Source organism: Phyllostomus discolor, chromosome 6 (genome assembly GCF_004126475.2).
Source record: "Phyllostomus discolor isolate MPI-MPIP mPhyDis1 chromosome 6, mPhyDis1.pri.v3, whole genome shotgun sequence".
Lineage (NCBI taxonomy): Eukaryota > Metazoa > Chordata > Mammalia > Chiroptera > Phyllostomidae > Phyllostomus > Phyllostomus discolor.
The window spans coordinates 12143556-12164607 of record NC_040908.2 but is presented as its reverse complement, the minus strand read 5'-3'; the positions used below and the strand labels follow the sequence as shown (position 1 = coordinate 12164607).

At 39.5% G+C, this 21052-nt stretch overlaps 1 protein-coding gene across 4 annotated transcripts in view; it reads left to right on the top strand.

The window, feature by feature from the left end:
* ATAD2B (ATPase family AAA domain containing 2B) overlaps positions 1-21052 on the top strand; it is a 133659-nt gene that overhangs the window by 101416 nt on the left and 11191 nt on the right. For 3 of the 4 annotated variants that reach the window (XR_004903598.1, XM_036027701.1, XM_028514531.2), the window contains exons 22-24: positions 3185-3344; positions 16441-16563; positions 19379-19516. Coding sequence is in view for 3 of the 4 variants with exons in the window: in XM_036027701.1 (XP_035883594.1) it covers positions 3185-3344; positions 16441-16563; positions 19379-19516 (421 nt within the window). In the remaining variant the exon portion in view is untranslated. The remainder of the gene's footprint in view (positions 1-3184; positions 3345-16440; positions 16564-19378; positions 19517-21052) is intronic. The other variant, XM_036027700.1, reaches the window with a different exon arrangement.

Genomic DNA, 21052 nt, shown 5'->3' with positions numbered 1-21052 from the left:
TGCCTGTGACTAAGATGCTACTTGAAGTTAAGCACATCATATGCAGCTAAAATTATTTTTCTCCCTAAGGATTTTTTCTGCTCCTAGTGGAAAATTTCTCACTTTCTATGTGCATTGTTTTGTGTCCTTGTGGGAGTATGGTCTGTGATGCTCAGAAAGAAATTTTCCATTTGGAATCTATTATAATACTGTAAATCAAATTTTATTTTATCCTGGGATAATATAGTATGTGGATGAACACAATATAATCTTTACTGACCTTCTTATAGTTCAGACTCCATGTTTGAACAGTTCTGGTGTTTTAGTTTTAATTTTTCTTCACATTTTTAAAAATTTGAATTATGAAATGATTCAAAGTTTTCTGTTGCATCCTTGTTGTGAAATCTGTACATTTGGATGTGAGCCGATTCCTTTGGAACCATTACTTCATCTATAACTGGGAAAATGGGCTAGCATTATGTTTCTCCCCCCACATCCCCCCGCAAGTCTGAAAATACCTATTCACTCCCTCACCTTTTTATTTTTGGAATAAAGGGACTGTCTATATTTTATCCATATATTTATCTACAATACAGTTTTATCCATTTGATCCTTATTATTATTCTTATGTTACATCTCAGGAAACTGAGGCAGTGTGGCAAGTGATATAGCCAAGACTAAAAAGCTTCTAAAAATTTAAAGCCCACATTCTTTATAGGATCTTTTAGCTGCTTTTTCCCACTGGAATGATATGACTTGTTGAACTTGCCTTTGTAACTAATGCGTACCATCTTATATTTGTGGAGCAGTTTTTTCTTCCTAGTGTTTTCAGATAATCTTAAAACTACCAGCGCACTTTAAATATTACTTTATTATTATTATTTTTAAAGATTTTATTTATTTGTTTTTAGAGAGAGGGGAAGGGATGGAGAAAGAAGGGAGAGATACATCAATGTGTGGTTGCCTCCTGCATGCCCCCTACCGGACACCTGGCCTGCAACCCAGGCGTGTGCCCCGACAGGGAATGGAACTGGCAACCCTTTGGTTCACAGGCCTGTGCTCAATCCACTGAGCTACACCAGCCAGGCTAGAGATTGTTTTAAGTGTTAATTTTTATTTAAAATTGGGTATGACACTTTGACACTTAATTGATAAAGGACTGCCCCCAAGTTAGCTTCCCATGCTGGGAGGAAACAATTTGCCTTTGCCAGGGAAAACTCTTTTTCCTTCTAACCAGAAGAGATTATCAGATTTCAAATGCCATCTGTGATACAGATTTTATAAGTGATGGTATGACAGTGGAAGGGGATAGAAAATGTTAGTCAAGTAAAACTTTTATTTAAGGGCTATATTTTCTCTAGTTTCCTGTTTTGTTCTTCTTTCTACTTCTGGTTCTTTGCTTTTAAAGCTAAAAACAGGGGTCTCTGGGAAGGATAGAGGTGGAAAACAAGATAGCATTTAGATAACCTAAAACACAAAAATTTCCATTCAAACAATGAAATGTGAGGTGTCTAAAGTTTTTTGAAATTCCAAAGGAGGCTGCAGAGCACACAAAGGTTTAGAAAATAAATGTTGAATTTAAAATTAAGCATAGGTAGTAATGTGAATTTTTGTAGTGCTTTATGGTTTATAAAATGTTTTCCACAAGTACACAAGGCATGCTAAGTGTCAGAGCCAAGAATCCAACTAATACCTTCTGAACTATTGCTCCTTCAATATAGCTTTGCTGCCTCCCCTAGGAGAGTAACTGGCTTTTCAGCTCATAGAGGGTGAAAAATAAATTAAAACATGCACACACACCTGCCTAAAAAACATATATAAAATATGTATATGTGCATATATATTGATATAAACATGTATGCACATATATGCACATTTATATATGTAAGTTTTTAAAAACCAAGGTATCAGTGCCATCTGCAATGCAGAAAACTAGCCTGTAATACTTTAGAACAGAAATCCCTCTATCCCCAGAGTGTGGTCCTGGACTAAGGAGACATTTCTTAGACTGCTTTTGTAACCTGATTACTTGAGATTTGCATTGGGAAAGGCAATAGATATTTAAGTTGCTATAGCTTTTTTTTTTTTTAATATTTTATTTATTTTTATTTTTAGAGAGGAAAGGGAGGGAGATAGAGAGAGAGAGAGAGAGAGAGAAACATCAATGTGCGGTTGCTGGGGGTTATGGCCTGCAACCCAGGAATGTACCCTGGCTGGGAATCGAACCTGGGACACTTTGGTTCCCAGCCCGCGCTCAATCCACTGAGCTACACCAGCCAGGGCTGCTATAGCTTTTTTTAAAAATAAGATTTTATTTAATTTTTTAGAGAGGAAGAAAAAGAGGGAGAAAAACATTGATGTGTGAGACAAACATCAATTGATAGACTCTTGCGTGCCACCAACTGGGGACCTGGCCCACCACGCAGGCTAGGCATGCATCCTTTTGTTTCGCAGGCTGGTGCTCAACCCACTAAGCCACACCCGCCAGGGTCAAGTGATATAAAACATATAATTTATTGGGCACATCATGACCTAGTATCTTCTATTTTGGGGTTTTTGGGTTATCTACCAGAAAATCCACACTTAGAGCAAAATGTATATTTTTGCTTTTTTTTTCATATTTAGAGACAAGTCCAGCAAATATTTTTACTAGTCATGAAAGCAATACTTGTTTTTATTATAAAATTGAGTGAAAATGTAATGACTCCAAAGGAGCAGAAAACACTTTCCATGAAATGATTCACTCTAAACTGAAAAGAATTTGTTTTTGTTTAAAGATTGTAAAGAGATTTACCAGAGAACTGGTTTTAATGTGAAAAAACCCACATTATTTCATTTTATTTTCCCTTGAAAAGGTTTTTCTTGAGGTAACATTTATTGATGCTTATTAGTGCTTTTACCCATGCATTCTCTTCTCAGGTGTGTTGAAAGGATTAAAAGAAAACTGATACAATTGGTTTCATATTTCAAGATGAGAACATTTCAAAGTTGATTTAGATATGATTTGAAACTGAAGCTTTTCATGGAAAGTATGATATGGTACCTTTAGTAGCATAATTTGCTCTATAATTTTATCCTTATCAAGTTATTTCTTAGATATGTAGACCTAATTTTTAAATAACTACATGGTTTTCTTCTGTGTTTTTATTAGTAGGTATATGAAATACTGTAAGTAATTTTCATTAAAATATCCTATTTGTTTTAGGTTTCAGATTATCTTGAAGTAATCAAGGAACCGATGGATTTATCAACAGTAATAACTAAAATTGATAAGCATAATTACCTGACTGCTAAGGATTTCCTGAAGGATATTGACCTCATCTGTAGCAACGCTTTAGAGTACAATCCAGACAAGGACCCAGGAGGTAAGGACACATTGGCCAGGGTTCACTTTGGTGATTGAGAAGGTAAAGTTCAAATACTACTGAAGCATGCTCATTTTTCAGGTAGATTATTAATTTTAATGACATTATTATATTTAGTTCCTCCTGATGAGGAACTAATTTATCTAAATTGTTAATTTATTAAACTAAATAATGTACCTAAATTAGAGCATTTTATTATATAATGTATTATGTTCAGGCTTTAATTTCTTCATTTGCCTTTCACTTGCTATACTGATATTTCTATTTTGTTTAGGTAAGATGGAAAACTGACTCACTGAGAATTTAATTAAAATTTTATTAATGAATTAGCATCACCAGTGCTGATAAACACTGGGAATTCTGAATTTGAGGGAACTCTTTATAGGCTAAATTTACATATCAAAAGATCCCTTTAGGTAGACATTATCAGTTCTATAGAATGTGAGTATTTTTATGTAATTTTATTGTTTTACTCCAAGTCTCACCCTGTACTCAAGTTTTTGGCCCCAACACTTTCAATGTCCTCCAGGGAAGACTCCCAGGAACACATCTGTCGTGAACCGAGATGAATGTATTGATTCACTGTAACAAGGGAAAATATATATCATGGTGAACCTTATAGGATTTACACTTGTGACCAGTGATTTTGGGGAGGAGTTAAAGAAGGGCCTTGCAGTGGATTGGATGCTTTTAGGAAGTGGGGGTAGTTTTGTGACTAGGTATTGTAAGAACCTGGGAGGTGAGAAGAATGGAGCAAGGCTGAAGCTATGATGGTTAAAGAAGTACCAGTCATTCATATTATCCAGCATAGGATTTTTATCTGGTAATTTTTTTTTTTGGTTAGGACAACATTCATGCTTTTGTCTATGGTTTAGGCATCATCTTGGGATGGTCTTGTTTTTATCTTGATCCATTTTCTGATGTTGGTGCTCTGTAAATTTGTTTATATTTAACATGGGTAGACCAAGGCCTAGCTAATAGTGCTAGGCCAGCTCCCAGTTGACAAGGACTGATATTTTTTCCCCATTCTACTGAGAATTCTATTTCTTTAACAGGTAATATACACGCAAAATGTTTTTTTATTTTTTTAAAAGTTCTTTTATGTTTCAGTTATCTAAAGATATTTAGAGGGCAGTTTGTGCTGTATATGTGTATTTATGGGTAGTGGTTCTCAACTCAGGCCACATGTTAGAATGACCTGGATTTCTCATTTCTACACAAAATTAGGTATTTTTGTCTAAGTTTAGACTATAATAAATCCTAATTCCAAGAGGCAGAATGAAATTTTACATAGCTGCATTTGGTATCTTGACACGGATCCCGGCTTCTGGGGTCTGTGGTGTTATGGATGAAATGAGACATTCACATGGACTACTGAGTCCTGTGGAGGAAAAGGGATGGTGTGGCCACCCTCTCGAGGGGAGAGCAAGCCTCGGAGCACCTCAGCCACTCTTTCAAGAGGAGAGTGCCTCGGCCCTTGCCTTGACAGACTTTTATTGGGTTCAGTTTGCATAGGAATACAGGGTGTATATGTAAAGCTCATCAATCATTGTCGGCCAGAAATGATTAAACAATAGATAACATTCAGAGAACTCTGAAGGCTTATTCTGAGTCAGGGTCAGATAGTTAAAGGGCCATAAAACTTTGGGGTACAAACTCACTTCCTGCTTGGGCCCTTATCATTTAAATTGAGGGTATTAGCAAAGTAGGTTTTATAGGATTTTATGCATTCTTTCTTAGGCTGATTGCCCTCGGGAACCTGCCCTTTCCAGCACAGGGTCGTACCCACAACCGGCATTCTTTCAGGCCTAAGGCATTGTTTCAGGCTTACGTCAGGCCTGGGAAGTAAGGCAGCCAAGAGGTTAGGAGACTTCTTGCAGACAGAATGAGGACTCAGGCTATGTCAAAGCTGAGGGGCAAGGGTCCATTACCCCCTTTTTCTATAGCCCCCCAAGTCCTTCCCCGAGGGCCCCTTGGTGACTGTGCCTGTCTTAGGTTGTCCCTTTTTTTGAGGAATCTTACCTGTCATTGGCTAACGAGTCATCTGCCTGGGGCCAAGCAGAGTGAAGAGAAAAGGGGCAGAGGTGGTGCCCCTACAAGGAGGATAAGCTTTGTCTCCTCAGTGGCTTATGGTCCCAAGGTCCTTTACTCAGCCTTAGCCATGGGGCATTACAGCTTCTGAAACCAGGCAGGGGGCAGCTCCCAACAGTATCTAATAGTTCTTAAGCTTTGTACTGTTTGTTTAGTTTTGTTTTTTTTTTTTTGACTTTACAAAGAAGAAAATTAAAGTTACCTAGAATTTTATTACCTAGTGTTGTCCCTCTCCCTCCGTCCTTCCCTCTTTTTATTTTTCACACACATATTATATGTGGAATACATATGTATAATATATATTTGTACTAAAATAAAAAAATAACTTTTTAAACTTTGTCATTCATATAATATTTGGTTAAAAGTTTACAAATTTTATGTTTCTACCACAGTATTTAAATCATACAGAGGTACTGTAATAGTTAATACCCTATATTTTTAAATTATATTTTATTGATTATGCTATTACTGTTGTCCTGATTTTTTCCCCTTTGACCCCCTCCACTTCCTCAGGCAGCACCCACACCTTGTTCATGTCCATCGGTCATGTGTATAAATTCTCTGGCTGCTCTATTTCCTGTACTGTAATTTACATCCCATGGCTATTCTGTAACTACCTATTTGTACTTCTTAATCCTCTCACCTCTTCACCCATTCTGCCTCACCTCCCTCCCATCTGGCAATCATGAGAATGCTCTCCATACCAATGATTCCTCTCTTCTTCTTCTTGTTTAGTTTAGTTTGTTTAGTTTAGATTCAATTGTTGATAGATATGTATTTATTGCTATTTTATTGTTCATAGTTTTGATCTTTTTCTTAAATAGTCTCTTTAACGTTTCTTATTAAAAATGGTTTGGTGATGGTGAACTCTCTTAGATTTTCTTGTCTGGGAAGCTCTTTAACTGTCCTTTGATTCTAAATGGTAGCTTTGCTGTGTAGAGCAATCTTGGCTATAGGTCCCTGCTTTTCATGACTTTGAATGTTTCTTGCCAATCTCTTCTTGCCTGCAGAGTTTCTTTTGAGAAATCAATAGACAGTCTTATGGGAACTCCTTTGTAGGTAATTGTCTGCTTTTCTCTTGTTGCTTTCAAGATTCCTTCTTTATCTTTAGCTTTGGCATTTTAATGATGATGTGTCTTGGAGTGGACCTCTTTGCATCCATCATAACTGGGACTCTCTGTGCTTGCTGGACTTGAATGTCTAATTCCTTCATAAATTTAGGGAAGTTTTCTTCCATTATTTTTTCAAATAGATATCCAATTTCTTGCTTTTTCTCCTGGCACCAGTATGATGTGAATGTTGGACCTTTTGAAGTTGTCCCAGAGGCTGTTTATACTGTCCTTGCTTTTAGAGGTGCTTTTTTCTTCTCGTTTTGATTAGTTGTTTTTTGTTTCCTTATGTTCCAAGTCATTGATTTGATTCTTCATCCACTCTACTGTTGTTTCCCTGTAAATTGTTCTTTATTTCAATCAGTGAATCCTTCATTTCTGACTGGATCTTTTTTGTGCTGTTGAGGTCCTCACTAAGTTCCTTGAGCATCCTTATAACCAGTGTGTGGAACTCAGCATCTGATAGATTGCTTATCTCCGTTTTGTTACTTTTTCTAGAGTTTCGATCTGTTCTTTCATTTGGGGCATGTTTCTTTGTCTCCTCATTTTGGCAGCCTTCCTATGCTTGTTTCTATGTATTAGGTAGAGCTGTTATAACTGCCTGTTGTGGTATCATGGCCTAATGTAGTAGGTGTCATGCAGGGTACAGTGGTGCAGCCTTCCCTATCACCCACACTGGGTACTCGAGGCACGCCCTTGGTGTGGGCTGAGTACACCCTCCTCTTGTAGTTGAGCCTTGGTTGCTGTTGAAAGATCAATGAGGGGGATTTACCAGGCCAGTCAGCTGCAAGGATTGGCTGTGACCATTTACTGTCAACTTCCACTTTCTGTGGAGGATAAGCTGTGGAGAGGCAGGTTGGTGGTGCTCTTATGTGCTCTGTAGTTGTCCACGGGGTATGCTGGCCCTGGGGTTTCCCGGGTGGTTCAGGCCAAGGTCAGCCCCCATTTGTGTTTTGCCCAGGCCCACTCTGCCTGAGCTGTAAAGCAGTCTGAGGTGGCTGCTACTTGTGCTGGGCTTGGAGATCCCTGGGTGAAACCAAGCTGTGAATCTAGACTGGTTACCGCTAGTGCTGGGTCCAAGGCTCACTGAGGCTGGCTGTTGCTTGTTTGAGAGGATTTAAGAAGTTTTGAAGCATGAGCCAAGACCAGCCATTCATATGGAAAAGCAGCTTTGGTAGGGCCTGTGTTGGGTGGGGTGGAATCTCTGGGGATCTCCAAGATGGTTCAAACAGTGTTAGCCAGGTTGATGGAGTCTCAGATATGGCACCCCCCTGTTGGCTCTGTGGTTCTTTGCGGGGGAGGGTTTAGAAAAGGACAGTGGCCTTTGCCTGCCTTTCTGCCTGGGAGAAAGCTGTCCCCCGGCTCCTGCCCAGACACTTCAGTTCCTCCCTATATGCCACTGGTCTTTCAAACTGCTACCCTAGTGCTGGAACTCAGAGGGAGTGAGTCTGAGTAGGTGAGTCTGTGTGTGGATTCTTTAAGAGGAACTGCTTGGGGCTCCAGAAGTTTCTTCTACTGACTCCATGCCCACTGGTTTTTGCAGCTAGAAGTTGTGAGGACTTATCTTCCTGTCACTGAACTCTGGGCCAGGGGGCCTGATGTGGCTCTGGGACTCCTCACTCCCAAGATATCCCTCCCGAATTTTATCCACCGCATGTGGATGTGGGATCATCCCATTTTGCATTTGAGCCCCTTCTACTAGTCTGGATGGATGTGATTTCTTTAATTCCATAGCTGTGAGACTTCCATTCAACTAGATTTCTGACAGTTCTGAGTTTTAATTGTAATTTTGATGTGGTTGCGCAAAGCCATGTCTGCCTAAACCACCATTTTGACTGGAAGTCCTGTTAACATCCTATTGTTGGACATACTAGAAGTTTTTAGATTTTCCTCTTATGATAACATTAATAGATATTTTTGTAATATAGTTTTTAAGATTTTATTTTATTTATTTTTAGAGGGGAAAGGAGAAAGAGAGGGAGAGAAAATATCAATGTGTGGTTACCTCTCGTGCACCACAACCCAGGCATGTGCCCTGACTGGGAATTGAACCGGCAATCCCTTGGTTTTCAGGCTAGCACTCAATCCACTGAACCACACCAGCCAGGGCTTATAACATAATTTTTATGCATATACTTAATTATTTCCTTAGAATAAGTTTCTTAAAGTGAAACTTTTAGATCCGAAAAAGAATATTTTTAAATCTTTTAATCTATATTCTTAAAATTTTCTCACAAGTTTTTCCCCTTCTACCAGCAGTATCCCGGCAACTGGTAGACAGTATAGCAGTTTTATGTGAGGGAGAGAATCTCTTTCTTCATTGTAGATGGCATCCTGCAAGGGGCCACTGTTTGGGTATTGAAGAATGGGCTGATGTCAGTCTCATTGGATCCCCTTGGTAAGGTCCTGGGGGAGGGGACCACCTGCACAGTTGCTGTGCAGCGGCCTTGAGCAGCGTGTGAGAGCATGGAGTGCCTGCACCCTCGTCCCGTCAGTTTGTATGGGCACGGAGGTTGCTGAGACTGTATCGCAGGTACTGAGAACTTGGGCTTCGGGTTTACACCTGGGCTTTAATCCCAGTTCTATTTCCTAGTTCTCTAACTTGATCAAGTCACGTTAAATCCTCTAAATTTTAATTTCCTTATTTGCAGAATAGGGATAATTATAGTACTCTTCACTGGGGTGGTCGTAAGGATTAAATGAGAAAATATATTAGGTTAGACTTTATGAAATCACCATTTTCATGCAGTTCAACCTAAGTGTGTTAAGCCCTGAGCATAGTGCCTGGGATGTGGTGCTTCATAAAGGTTGGTTCACATTTTTATTTTTGTTAGTATCATATTATTTAAATTGGACTTTAATTTTTACAGATTAGTTTCTTAGTGGATACTGCATCCTTGCTTTAGAATGACCCTTTATACTTTGTGCTTAATCTATTCCCTGAACTACATTTAAAATTCAGTCCTGTTTTGGAACAAATCCTGGGACTGATAGCGAAAAACGAATCTGAGCGGTTGGAGAAAACCAGTTGTGATGGATCCAGCTGTTTTCCCCCTTGTAACTTAATTATAACCACGTTGAACCATATTGCTTTAAGAAAAAAAGCAGTGGTTTCTGGTGCATGATAATCTTTTACTACAAAATGCAGTTGTAGAATCAAAGAATATGGCTCTATCTCACAGTTAGAGTTGACATGTTATACTCGTAACTTTACTCCTCCACTGTTTTAGATGCAGAAATTCAAAAAGCAGGATTTCAGTTCTGTTCAGATTATTTCATATCTTAGCCAAAAGGCCTTTTTTTTTTTTTTTCATAGTAACAGAACCACTTGTTATGTGTTAGAAAAACAACCTCAGGGTCTGTTGTGTAGCAAGTAGAAATTACATGAATATTGTATTACTTTTACAAGCTCCCATGAGTATTTGAAAGCGTACAGTGTTCTGTTTTGCCAAATACTTGGCCATTTGGGGGGAAAAAAAAAACCCTAGGATACACAGAGAAGACAAAAGCCAGCATTTTGAGAGCAGTATAAGTATCATGTGTTCACCCAGGTTCTCTCCCTTGAGGATGATGTGGACAGAAATGAAATATGTTATCCAGAGAATTTTAACTTGTAGGTTCTAAGTGTGATCAGTATCAGATATCTGAATTTATTGTTGTCTTATAGATATGTGATATATGATGTTTAACTTTCTCATACTTCGTATTATAGTGCAGGGGTCCCCAACCCCCGGGCTGATGACCGGGGCCCATAGGAACCGGGCTACACAGCAGGAGGTCAGCAGCGGGCAAATGAACGGACTTTCACTTGAATTACCGCCTGAGCTCTGTCTCCTGTCCCCACCTCCCACTCCTGGTCTGTGGAAAAGTTGTCTTCCACAAAACCAGTCCCTGGTGCCATAAAGGTTGGGGACCACTGTTGTAGTGCATCCCTTCTCTAGCCCTCAAGCACATATCATTATTTAACTAATTTCACTGAAATTTTAGCTGTAATCTTGCAGTCTTCTAAAAATCTTCTATTTTGCACTCGTTACTTAGGAAGAAAGCTCCCTGATTCACCCTAGCTTTTGGAGCCCTCTGTGGCTACATGTTAGCTGTACTCATTTATATTTTCTTTAGTATTTGTGAGTACCACGTACTAGTTACTGAGCTGGGTGCTTGCAATATAAAGGTGAATATGACAGTCCTTGCCCCTTGAGGTAGAGATATTCATATCACTAATGCATATTGAATAATTACTGTGTGGCAGGCATTGTGCTATGTTACGGTATTAGTTTGCTAGGGCTTCCATAACAAAATGTCACAGGTGGCTTAAACAACAGATACTTATTTTCTCTTAGTTCTAGAGGCTAAAAGTCCCAAATCAAGGGATTGGAAGGTTTGTTTTTTTTCTGAGGTCTTTCTTCTTGGTATGCAGATGGCTATCTTCTTGCTATATTCTCACATGGTCTTTTCTCTGTGTGCATGCACACCCTTGGTGTATCCAGATTTCTTCCTTTTATAAGGACACAAATCAGAGTGGATTGTGGGCTATTCATATGACGTTATTTTACCTTAATTACCTCTTTAAAGGTTCTGTTCTCAATACAGTCACATTTTGAGGTACTGGGGATTAGGGCTTTAGCATACAAAATTTTTGAGGGAAGGGGTAAAGAACAGTTTAGCCTGTAACAGTTATACACATACACACTCATACACACTGCACTGGCCCTGCTGTTAAAACTCACTGTTTATAGTAATGGCAAATATCTAGTTATTAATATTTATAATAGCAAGATTATTAAGGGGTAGAGATAGCATTGAGGTAGCAGCAGATGACTGTAATGTAGTCTCATATGGTCTGTATTAGAAATACAGCACACAGTGTGAGTGGAGCTCAGAGACAAAGGTGCTGCCTGGAGATGAATGAAACCAGGAACGGCACTCATCCTAGGTCAAGAGAGGAGGTGTGTAGCCAGTACACAAAGGCACAAAAGAGGTAATACGGCTGGAGGATAGTGCCTGTGAAGGAGTGGTGGGAAATTCATCCACTTCCCTATCAGCTTGAAAACATAGCTACTTTTAAAGATGTTCATTTGTAGCCCTCTTATTTGTAGTGACTAAAACATTTAACAGTAGAGAACTTCCAGCCAAGATGGAGGCATAGGTAGACATGCTTCACCTCCTCACACAACCATAAGAAGGATCACAGCTAAAAAACAAGCAGAACTGCCAGAAAGTCAAACTGTATGGAAGTCTGACAACCAAGGATTTAAAGAAGAAATATTCATGCAGACAGGTAGGAGGGGTGGAGATGGGGAGCTGGAGCAGAGAGGATGCAGTGTGGTGGTGGTGAGGCGGTAGCAGCAAGGTGGTGGCGCTGGCTAGTGGAACAGGTGGTCCCACATTCACGTGTGGCAGATAAAAACTGTGAGGGACACCTGGGCAGCAAACAATCCCAGCCCCAGGCCAGACTGCACAGCCCCGAGTTCCAGCAGTGGGAAAATAAAACCTCCTAACTCCTGGCTGTAAAAACCGGTGGGGCTTGGGGCAGCCGAAGAAACTGCCAGTCTCTCAGCGTCTGTTTAAAGGACCCGCACAGTCCTAGATCATAGGCAAACCCACGCACTCCGGTATTCAGCACCAGGACAGCAGCTAGAAGGGTATCAGTTGCCCATGGGAACTGGGGAAAGTGACTGGAAAGGTGGCCGAGCGCTGAGGAAGTAGCATTGTTCCTCTCTAACCCCTCCCCCACATACAACTCCACAAAGCGGGTGAAGTGGGTTGCCTCACCCTGGTGAATACCTAAGGCTCCACCCCTTACAATGTAGCAGGTGCACCAAGACAGGGAGTCAAAACAGCTCTAATACACAGGAACAAACACAGGGAGGCTGCCAAATTGAGGAGACAAAGAAATATGGCTCATATGAAAGAACAGATCAAAACTCCAGAAAAAGACTTAAGCGAAATGGAGATAGCCAACCCATCAGATGCAGAATCCAAAACACTGGTGATAAGGATGCTCAGAGAACTGAGTACTGCACACACATAAGGGAAAAAATGAAGTCTACACTAAGAAAAATCCACAGGGAATCAACAGTGAAGTGAAGGGAAGAAAACGGGTTAAAATCAAGGATTTGGAACATAAGGAAGAAATAAACAATCAGTCATTACAAAGTAAAGAAACAAGAATTCAACGCCCCCACAAAACCAACAAGAGAATAAGAAGGCACTGGCACATTATCAAACGTGCCAATGTCTGAATCATAGGTGTGCCAGAAGGAGAACAGAAAGAGCAAGAAATTGAAAACTTATTTGAAAAAATAATGAAAGAAAACTTTCCTAATTTGGCAAAGGAAATAGACATACAAGTCAAGGTAGCACAGAGAGTCCCAAACAAATTGGACCCAAAGAGGGTCACACCAAGACACATCATAATTAAATGCCAAAAGCTAAAGAATCTTAAAAGCAGCAAAAGAAAAGCAGAGAGTCACTTACAAAGGAGCTCCCATAAGACTGTCAGCTGATTTCTCAAAAGAAACTTTGCAGGCAAGAAGGGACTGGCAGAAAGTATTCAAAGTGATGAAAAGCAAGGACTTACAACCAAGATTACTCTATTCAGCAAAGCTGTCATTTAGAATGGAAGGGCAGATAAAGAGCTTCCCAGATAAGAAAAAACTTAAGGAGTTTATCATCACCAAGTCCTTATTACAAGGAATGTTAAAGGGACTTATTTAAGAAAAAGAAGATCAAAACTATGAATAATGAAATGAGAACAAACTTACAGTTGTCCACAACTGAATCTAAAAAAAAAAAAAAGCCCTAAGCAAACAACTAGAACAGGAACAGAATCATAGAAATGGAGATCACATGGAGGGTTATCAGCTGGGAAGGGGGAAGGAAGAGTATAGGGGAAAGGTACAGGAATTAAGAAGCATAAATGGTAGGTACAAAATAGAAAGGGGAAGTTAAGAATAGTATAGGAAATGGAAAAGCCAAAGAACTTATACATATGACCCATGGACATGAACTAAGAGGCGACATTGCTGGAGGAAAGAGGGTACCAGGTGGAGGGGGCAAAGGGGAAAAATTAGGACAACTATAATAGCATAATCAATAAAATATACTTAAAAAAACAGTAGAGGAAAAGGCTTCAAAATAAAGGTATATCCTACTTTGGATTGTTACATAGTCATTAAAGTTTGGTTTTCAAAGAATGAAGAAAAGGAAAACAAGAAAATATGTGAAAAAACAATGGATTTAAAGACATTGGATATCAGGAAATGAAGGAAAGTCATTACCAAAAGATGAGAAACTAACAAGGTGAGCACTATAGTTAACCTGGAAAGTTCCCAGACTATGGCATGGGAAGGAAAACCCAGGTGGAGCCTGGAATTCACCCTTAATAAGAAAGACAACTGGGAATATAAGGAGGCCAAAGTGGTAGAGATTTCAAGGCAGAGTACCAGAAAGAAGAGAGTTATGTGGAGAGAGCGCTCTGGAGATGTGCAGGAGACCCTTCCGCAGCATCAGTATATACTTGTGAGGAAGCTATCCGAGACCTGAGAAAGAGAGGGGGTATTTGAGGCTCACCATGGCTAGTGATAGTGCAGCAAATAGACCTAATAAGCCAACAAGGAGATAAAATGGCAACATTAAAAAAATATACCATCTAAAACAAGCAAGAGAAAGATGAAAAAGGGAAGAAATAGGAACCAAATTGATAATCACATAAGTCATACTAAAAGTAAATGGTCGAGGCAGATCCAGGGTGGTGGCAGAGTAGACGGAAGCTGCACTCGCCTCCCCTCAGGGCCAGACTGGAATTACAGCTGAAATGCAGAGCACTCAACCTGCATAACCAACCGAGGACTAGCTGACAGGAGTCTTATAACCAAGGATTTACAGAAAGCTGGTATGGTTATATAAATACCAATGTAGATTTCATACCAATGGCTATATTACCTGGGATAAAGAGGGTTATTTCATAAAGCACGTAGCTCTGTAATATAACATTACCACATTCCAGCATACCATATGCCATTTTAGGTGAAATGTTCAAATTAAAACTATAAATTATTACATCCATATTATTACCCTACCAACCACACTCAGGCAGGGGTTACTTCTCCCGGACCCTGCATAATTAAACTCGAAGACCTTTTGAAGACCTTGAATGTTCATTCAAGTCATCACTTTCCCGCTCGGATGGATGTTTTCAACAACTTTTCATTGCTATTAGGATAAAATCTAAAATAAAAGCCTTTAACTATGGTCAAATTTCTATTTGTGTGTTGTTATGCTGTAAGCACATGGCTGCCTTTCATTTTCTTGAAATCTCTGAGATCTTTTTACTCTGGAACTTTCTCACATAGTATTTTATGAACCTGCACTGGTTTTTCTCTGCTCTTCCAGTGGCTACTTCAAGTCTTAGGTCTTCAAGCCTTAGAGAGGCTTTTCCTGACCTGCCCAGTCTCAGCTGGCACCCACACCAGTACCCCGTAGGTTTTCATTGTAGCTGTTGTTCAGGGGTTTTGGGGTGGGGAGTAGAGATGGCGTTTGTATGTTTGTCTGAGAGATTATGTGGTTAATACCTCTTGCCTGTACTAGTCCAAAATGTGCCTTGAAAGTGGAGATGTGTCTGTTTTGTTCACCACTGTGTAGCCATCACCTGACTCAGTTTCTGGTACAGTTGACAATATGTATTGAATGAATGTTTAGAGAAATGTTTTAGAAGGGAAACACCAATGGTTGCCTTTTGAGTACTGCATGTTTGTTTTTGTTAGATTTCCACAATGAACTATGAATTTCTAATAAGAAAATTATAAATAAAATATGTCTTTGTTTTTATACTTTGTGGCTTTACTAAAGATGAAAAGGCAGATGTTATTTTGAGACTCTAGGTTCTAGTTTTTGATGCTGTTACAGAATAAGAGCATTTGATACATTCACTTGGCTTTTATACCTCAGCTGTACAGCTCTAGAGGACACTGTTTACATAATGTTGTGTATGAATGAGGACCTCTGGCTTCGTGGAAAACAGAGACCCTTCTTTTAGTACCGCCGGTCAGGTGTAGTTTACCCAGAAGGGAGTGTATACTTCTCTCCTGGATCTCCCCACCATTTTTATACCAAATCACATTCTTTAGTTAGAGTATCTTGCTGTATTTGTCTGTTTCTGCTATGGTTTTTAAAGGCCATCCTTGCTTAGGATATATTATACTCTTCAGTATAGTTTTGACCAGTTTTCACTTATGAAGGAAAGAATTTCTGAATTGTCAGTATCTATTTGTGAGAACTCTAGTGTTGGGCACATGGTGAATATCCTAAATCTTTTTCTCTTTTAAGATTTTATTTATTTATTTTTAGAGACAGGGAAAGGAAAGGAGAAAGAGGAGAGAAACATTGATGTACAAGAGAAATATTGATGTACAAGGGAAACATTGATTGGTTTTCTCTCTCATGCCCCCAGCCAGGGCCTTGCCTGCAGCCCAGGCATGTGCCCTAATCAGGAATCGAACCAGTGACCTTTTGGTTTGTGTGACGGCACCCAACCAATCCACTGAGTCACACTGGTCAGGGCTATCCTAAATCTTTTTAAAATTTTTATTGAAATACATGCATTTTTGTTTTCAAAAATGTAAAATAAAGTCTTGTATCTTTGAGACAATAAGCTATTAAATAGACTTAGTACTTTGAAGTTCTAGAAGTATATATAGTTTCCAGAAAAACATGGACTTGATTGTGTAGCTTATTGTATTTATTTTTACTCATCAAGTAAATGAACTTCTCACCTAGAAATGCTTTTTACAATTTTATTTAAATGTTTGTATTCTTTTACTTCTCTTTTTAAGATGCCCCTTGTTAATGCTATTTGATTTGTATGTATAATAAATGTATACCAACTTTTTCAACAGATAAAATAATTAGGCACAGGGCTTGCACCCTGAAGGACACTGCACATGCCATCATTGCAGCTGAACTGGATCCAGAATTTAATAAACTCTGTGAAGAAATTAAGGAGGCAAGAATAAAAAGAGGTAAGTTGTAGAAATGAACTGCCTGTTAACGACCAAGAGTCGCTTAATGTCATTGAATGGTTTGTCTTTAGGGTTCCTGGTATTGGGAAAACAATGGATTTTGAGGCATAGCCTTTACTTTACTTTCTGATACTAGTATGTGTCATGTAAATTCTCAAAGATATTTAAAAACTTTACTTCCTGGGAAAGTTTTAGTGCAGTGGTACAAATTGTTAAAGTGTTTCTTACTGAAATTTCTTTTGCAGGAATTTATCTTTGTTAATTATTGATTTCTCTTCTTAAAGGATTTAGATAGGCTTTCATATCTGAAGAGGATTTATTTTTCATGAGTTTATACCCAGTGTTGGTACTTTTTAAGTTTTTAGGAATATTGGTTGATTTGAGTTTTGTCCCTATTGAACTTTATGGACAATTTTCTTAATATGAACACAGAATTAGCAAATGGGGTTTTTCATTCACTAAAACACTTTGTCCTTGAACTCACACTTCAGTAGGAGAGGGAGTGGAATGTAGAACAAATCAAGTGCAGTGTGGTATACGCACTGGCTGAAGTGTGTTTATGGCACAGGGGGAGACCTCCTGGTGGGGACGCAGCGATTTGATCAGGCTTTGGGGAGAGGAGGAGCTGTCTCCGGTGGAGCAGAGGAAGGTAGCAGGGACAGGGAAGGAGGCGGTATTTGTGAGCACAGCAAACAGTCGTGTGTATAAGTGAAGTCATGTGGTATATTAGAAGAACTGCTAACTGTTTGGTATTGCTGAAGATGTACCAGATGGTGAGAACTAGAGCTCCAGAGGTGAGCTGGGCCCAGGAGACTGAAATTATGAAGAAGCTTTTCTGCTGTTTTCTTAGAGAGGCCTTTCCTGGCCACATACTCTATTTAGGCTCTGGTCATCATAGTCACTTGGCACTTTGTTGTAGCTTTTGTTGTCTTTCCTTTCCTCGTTTAGAGCTGTGAATGTCTTGTCCATAGGCTTCCTGTGGTCCCCAGAACCATGTCTGGTATACAGCAGGGTTTCTATCGGTGCTTGAGTGAGTTGATGCCATTGTCTCGTAGGCCAGTGTTTATCAAAATGGTGTGCCTGTTGCCCACATCAGCGTAGACCTAGTGACTCTCTGAGAGTAGTAAGGCCGAGAACTGTGCACTTACACTGTTCAAGAGGCTTTTGATTACATTAAAGTTTAAGAACCATTGCCATAGTTGGTAGAAGTCATTGAAGTGTTTTAAGCAGGGGAACAAGTTAGTCAATTGCTTTGGCAGCAGGAAACAGCAAGGGCCCAGGGTGAAGGGTAGGGAGATGGGAGACCAGTTAAAAACTGTTGGATCCAGTTTAGAAACAGTTTGGCAGTTCTAAAGAGTTAAAAATAACATTGACCATACGACCCAGTGATTCTACTCCTAGGAATCTACTGAAGGGAAATGGAAAACATATGCCCATATAAAGACATATACATGAATGTTTGTAGCAGCATTGTTCACAACTAGAATCTAGAAGGAACATGAGTGTCTGTCAGCTGGTGAATGGTAAGCAAAACAGGGTGTGTCATATGATGGCTGGCATGCCACTCAGCAGGCATGAACCAAGCAGGAACAGAGTCGTGATACATGCTCCGACATAGATGAAGTTCAGAAACATCCATTAAGTGTGAGAATCCAGTCAGAAAAGACTGCATAGGCATGATTCTGTTTACACGGAATGCTCACAGAAGGTGAGCCTGTCGAGACACACTGTCGGTTGGTGGTTCCCCGGGCAAGTTACCTAAAATTGGGTTGCTGTAGTGATTGTACAGCACTGAAAATTTACTAAAAATCATGTAAGTGTGTGCTTAAAAAAGAGTGAGTTGTATGTTATGTAAATTGTACTTTACTAACGCTGTTGGGAGAAAAAGCTGTTGCAGTAGTTCAGAATTTTAATTAGTGAAATGGGGATGAAAATAGAATTAATGTAAGAGATGTGGCTGCAGGGCGAAGGGCATTGTGAAGGGAAGGAGGAGTTGAGAGTGACTTCCATGTTACTGGGTCAGTGACTTAGTAGACGCCAGTACCGCCAGTACAAGGAGGAGCAGGTGTTTTGTGGGGAGAGGTCATCTGGCCTGTCTTTAGGAGACTCAGTTGCAGATCTCACATAGGCTGTTGGCTGTATGGATTAGAAAAGCCCAAGAAATGTTTGGGCTCAAAATGTAGATGTGGGAATCATTGTACATTGGTAGTGGAAGCTGAAGGCATGAATGATACTTTGTGGTAGAAAGTAGATCAGAGTGAGGAGACAAGCAATTCCAGAGACCACCTGGGAAACATCAACATTTAAGAGTGACACAGAACAAAGAAATCTAGTGAACACTGAGATGGAATGGTTACTCTTATGAAGATCAATGTAGGAAAACCAAACTCAACTGCAGTGGGATGTGACAGGCGGCTAGAATCAGAGGGAAACAGTTCCATGGGGTTTGCTGGCCCATTAAACACACATTCTAAGATGGCAGAAATCATAACTTTTAGACAACATATAATCTATTACCCCACAGTCATAAAAATGTGAAATGTGTCCCTTTGCAAATTAAAATGAGTATATACATAGGGCCCCTTTGGGGATTAAATGTAAGCATTACCTGCTAGGTTATTTTATTTTTATGATTTTGTATCTAGTTTCCTTCCCATCTTAAAACAAAAGATACTATTTTCATCCAAATTACAAACTGTCTAAGTATAATTAATGACTTTAAAACTCAGTTCTGTATTTTAGACTTTTTTTAAAGCCTTGTTGGTTTATTTAACTGGGAATATTTAAATAGGTATTTCTTATCTTCTGCTTGCAGGCTTATCGGTAACAGCAGAACAAATAAATCCTCATGGTACTGGGGCTCGGAAGACAGAAACTAGAGTTGAAGAGGCATTTCGGCACAAACAAAGAAATCCAATGGATGCCTGGCACAACTCTGCCAATAAATGTGCGTGTGAGTGTTTGAGGTCATGCTGTCCAGTGGGGGGACAACCACGAGTGATGTGGATCCCTGGGGACCGGGTCCACAGACCAGGCGCACTGTTGCCCACCGCTCATTTCCTCTTCTCGCTCTCCAGAGGTGAAGAGCCTGCGGGATAAAAGGCTGAATCAGAAATGCATTTCTCTCACCTTGTTTGCTCTTTTCTGTCCCTCTTCAGTACTTGCTGTTGTAATCGAACTAGGTTTGAGTAGCTTGAGTTTTCAACTCTGGTGTTAAGATAGAGATATAGAGCCAGTAGGTTTTTTTCCCACCTGCCTCCAGCCCCAGCCCCTTGCTGTGTGCGATGCAGCATATTATCCTTCTGGTGGAAAATGGAAAATCAGGCTGAATGGAGTGGCTGATTCAATGGGAGGAGGTTGATTTTTTTGAGAGAATATTTTGTACTCAGTTTGAAAGATCAGTATAGCCTTCTTCATCTAGTTTTGTTTAAGAGGTCTATTTAGAGAGGGAATATTCAGTGTTTTGTTTTTTCTCTAAAAGACAAATGTTAATAAACATAGCATCTTTCTAATGCAGTGCTTATGTTTCACGGAAGGTAGCCATCCTTGGAAGATAGATGCTGTTCCGCATCTTCTGATGCCACTCCAACTGTCAGGGAGGCTGGCCGTAACACGTTCTTTCCCAGTGGCACTGAACTTGAATGAATGAACCATACCTATTTTTTAGCTTGTCCGCTTTGTGATAAGGCACTGATATATGAGGAAATTGGAAGCACTTAGTGCTGCCTTTGGTTCCATGAAGCTGATTAAAGTTTTTTGGCCTAGTTGTGTCTCGGTCATGACCTGGATTCTGTAACACAACACTCTAAAATTTAAAATCCTTTACATTCTCTGCACTTGACACAAATATTTTCTAACTAAAACAAATGAATATAGGCTTTAAGCAATCTAAGTTCCTTTAAATATTAAAATACTACTTTAATCTACAAATGAGTCTTGTTTTCTCTTACCAGTAGATGGCATATGTGACTCATCATATGTCTTTTTTATGTTAACTTACTTAAATCATAAGTAAGTTAATCTAAATCTAAATGTTTCTAAGGCAGAGTTGCTTTCCTAAGGTCCTAGTTTTGGAAACAAGCTCAGAGATGCTATAAAAATGGACTCTAAAGACTGTACCTCTAAAAGGGCTTTTTGCACAAAGCATCCCTAAGAAAGGAAGTAGTATAAACATATACTCCTACCACCTACGAGGTGCTATGGAGATTCAGCAGTGGCTAAACAAAAATCCCCATTCTTCTGGAGCTTATATTTCTCTTATTTTAGTAAAATCATACTAGCTGTTAAAAGTAGTTATATAAAGAGGTAGAAATTTTCTGTAGTTTGACATCTCTGCAAACGAGAACATTTTTTCTGTTCTTAGCTGGGATGAAAGTGTTAGAAGTAAATTTGCTGCAGTAGGGCTTTTGGCCTTTGCTTAACGTACCACCTACATATCAAGTAATTGGTCTGGCTCTTGATTGAGCGGAGTTCAGCCTCTTGCTCTGGA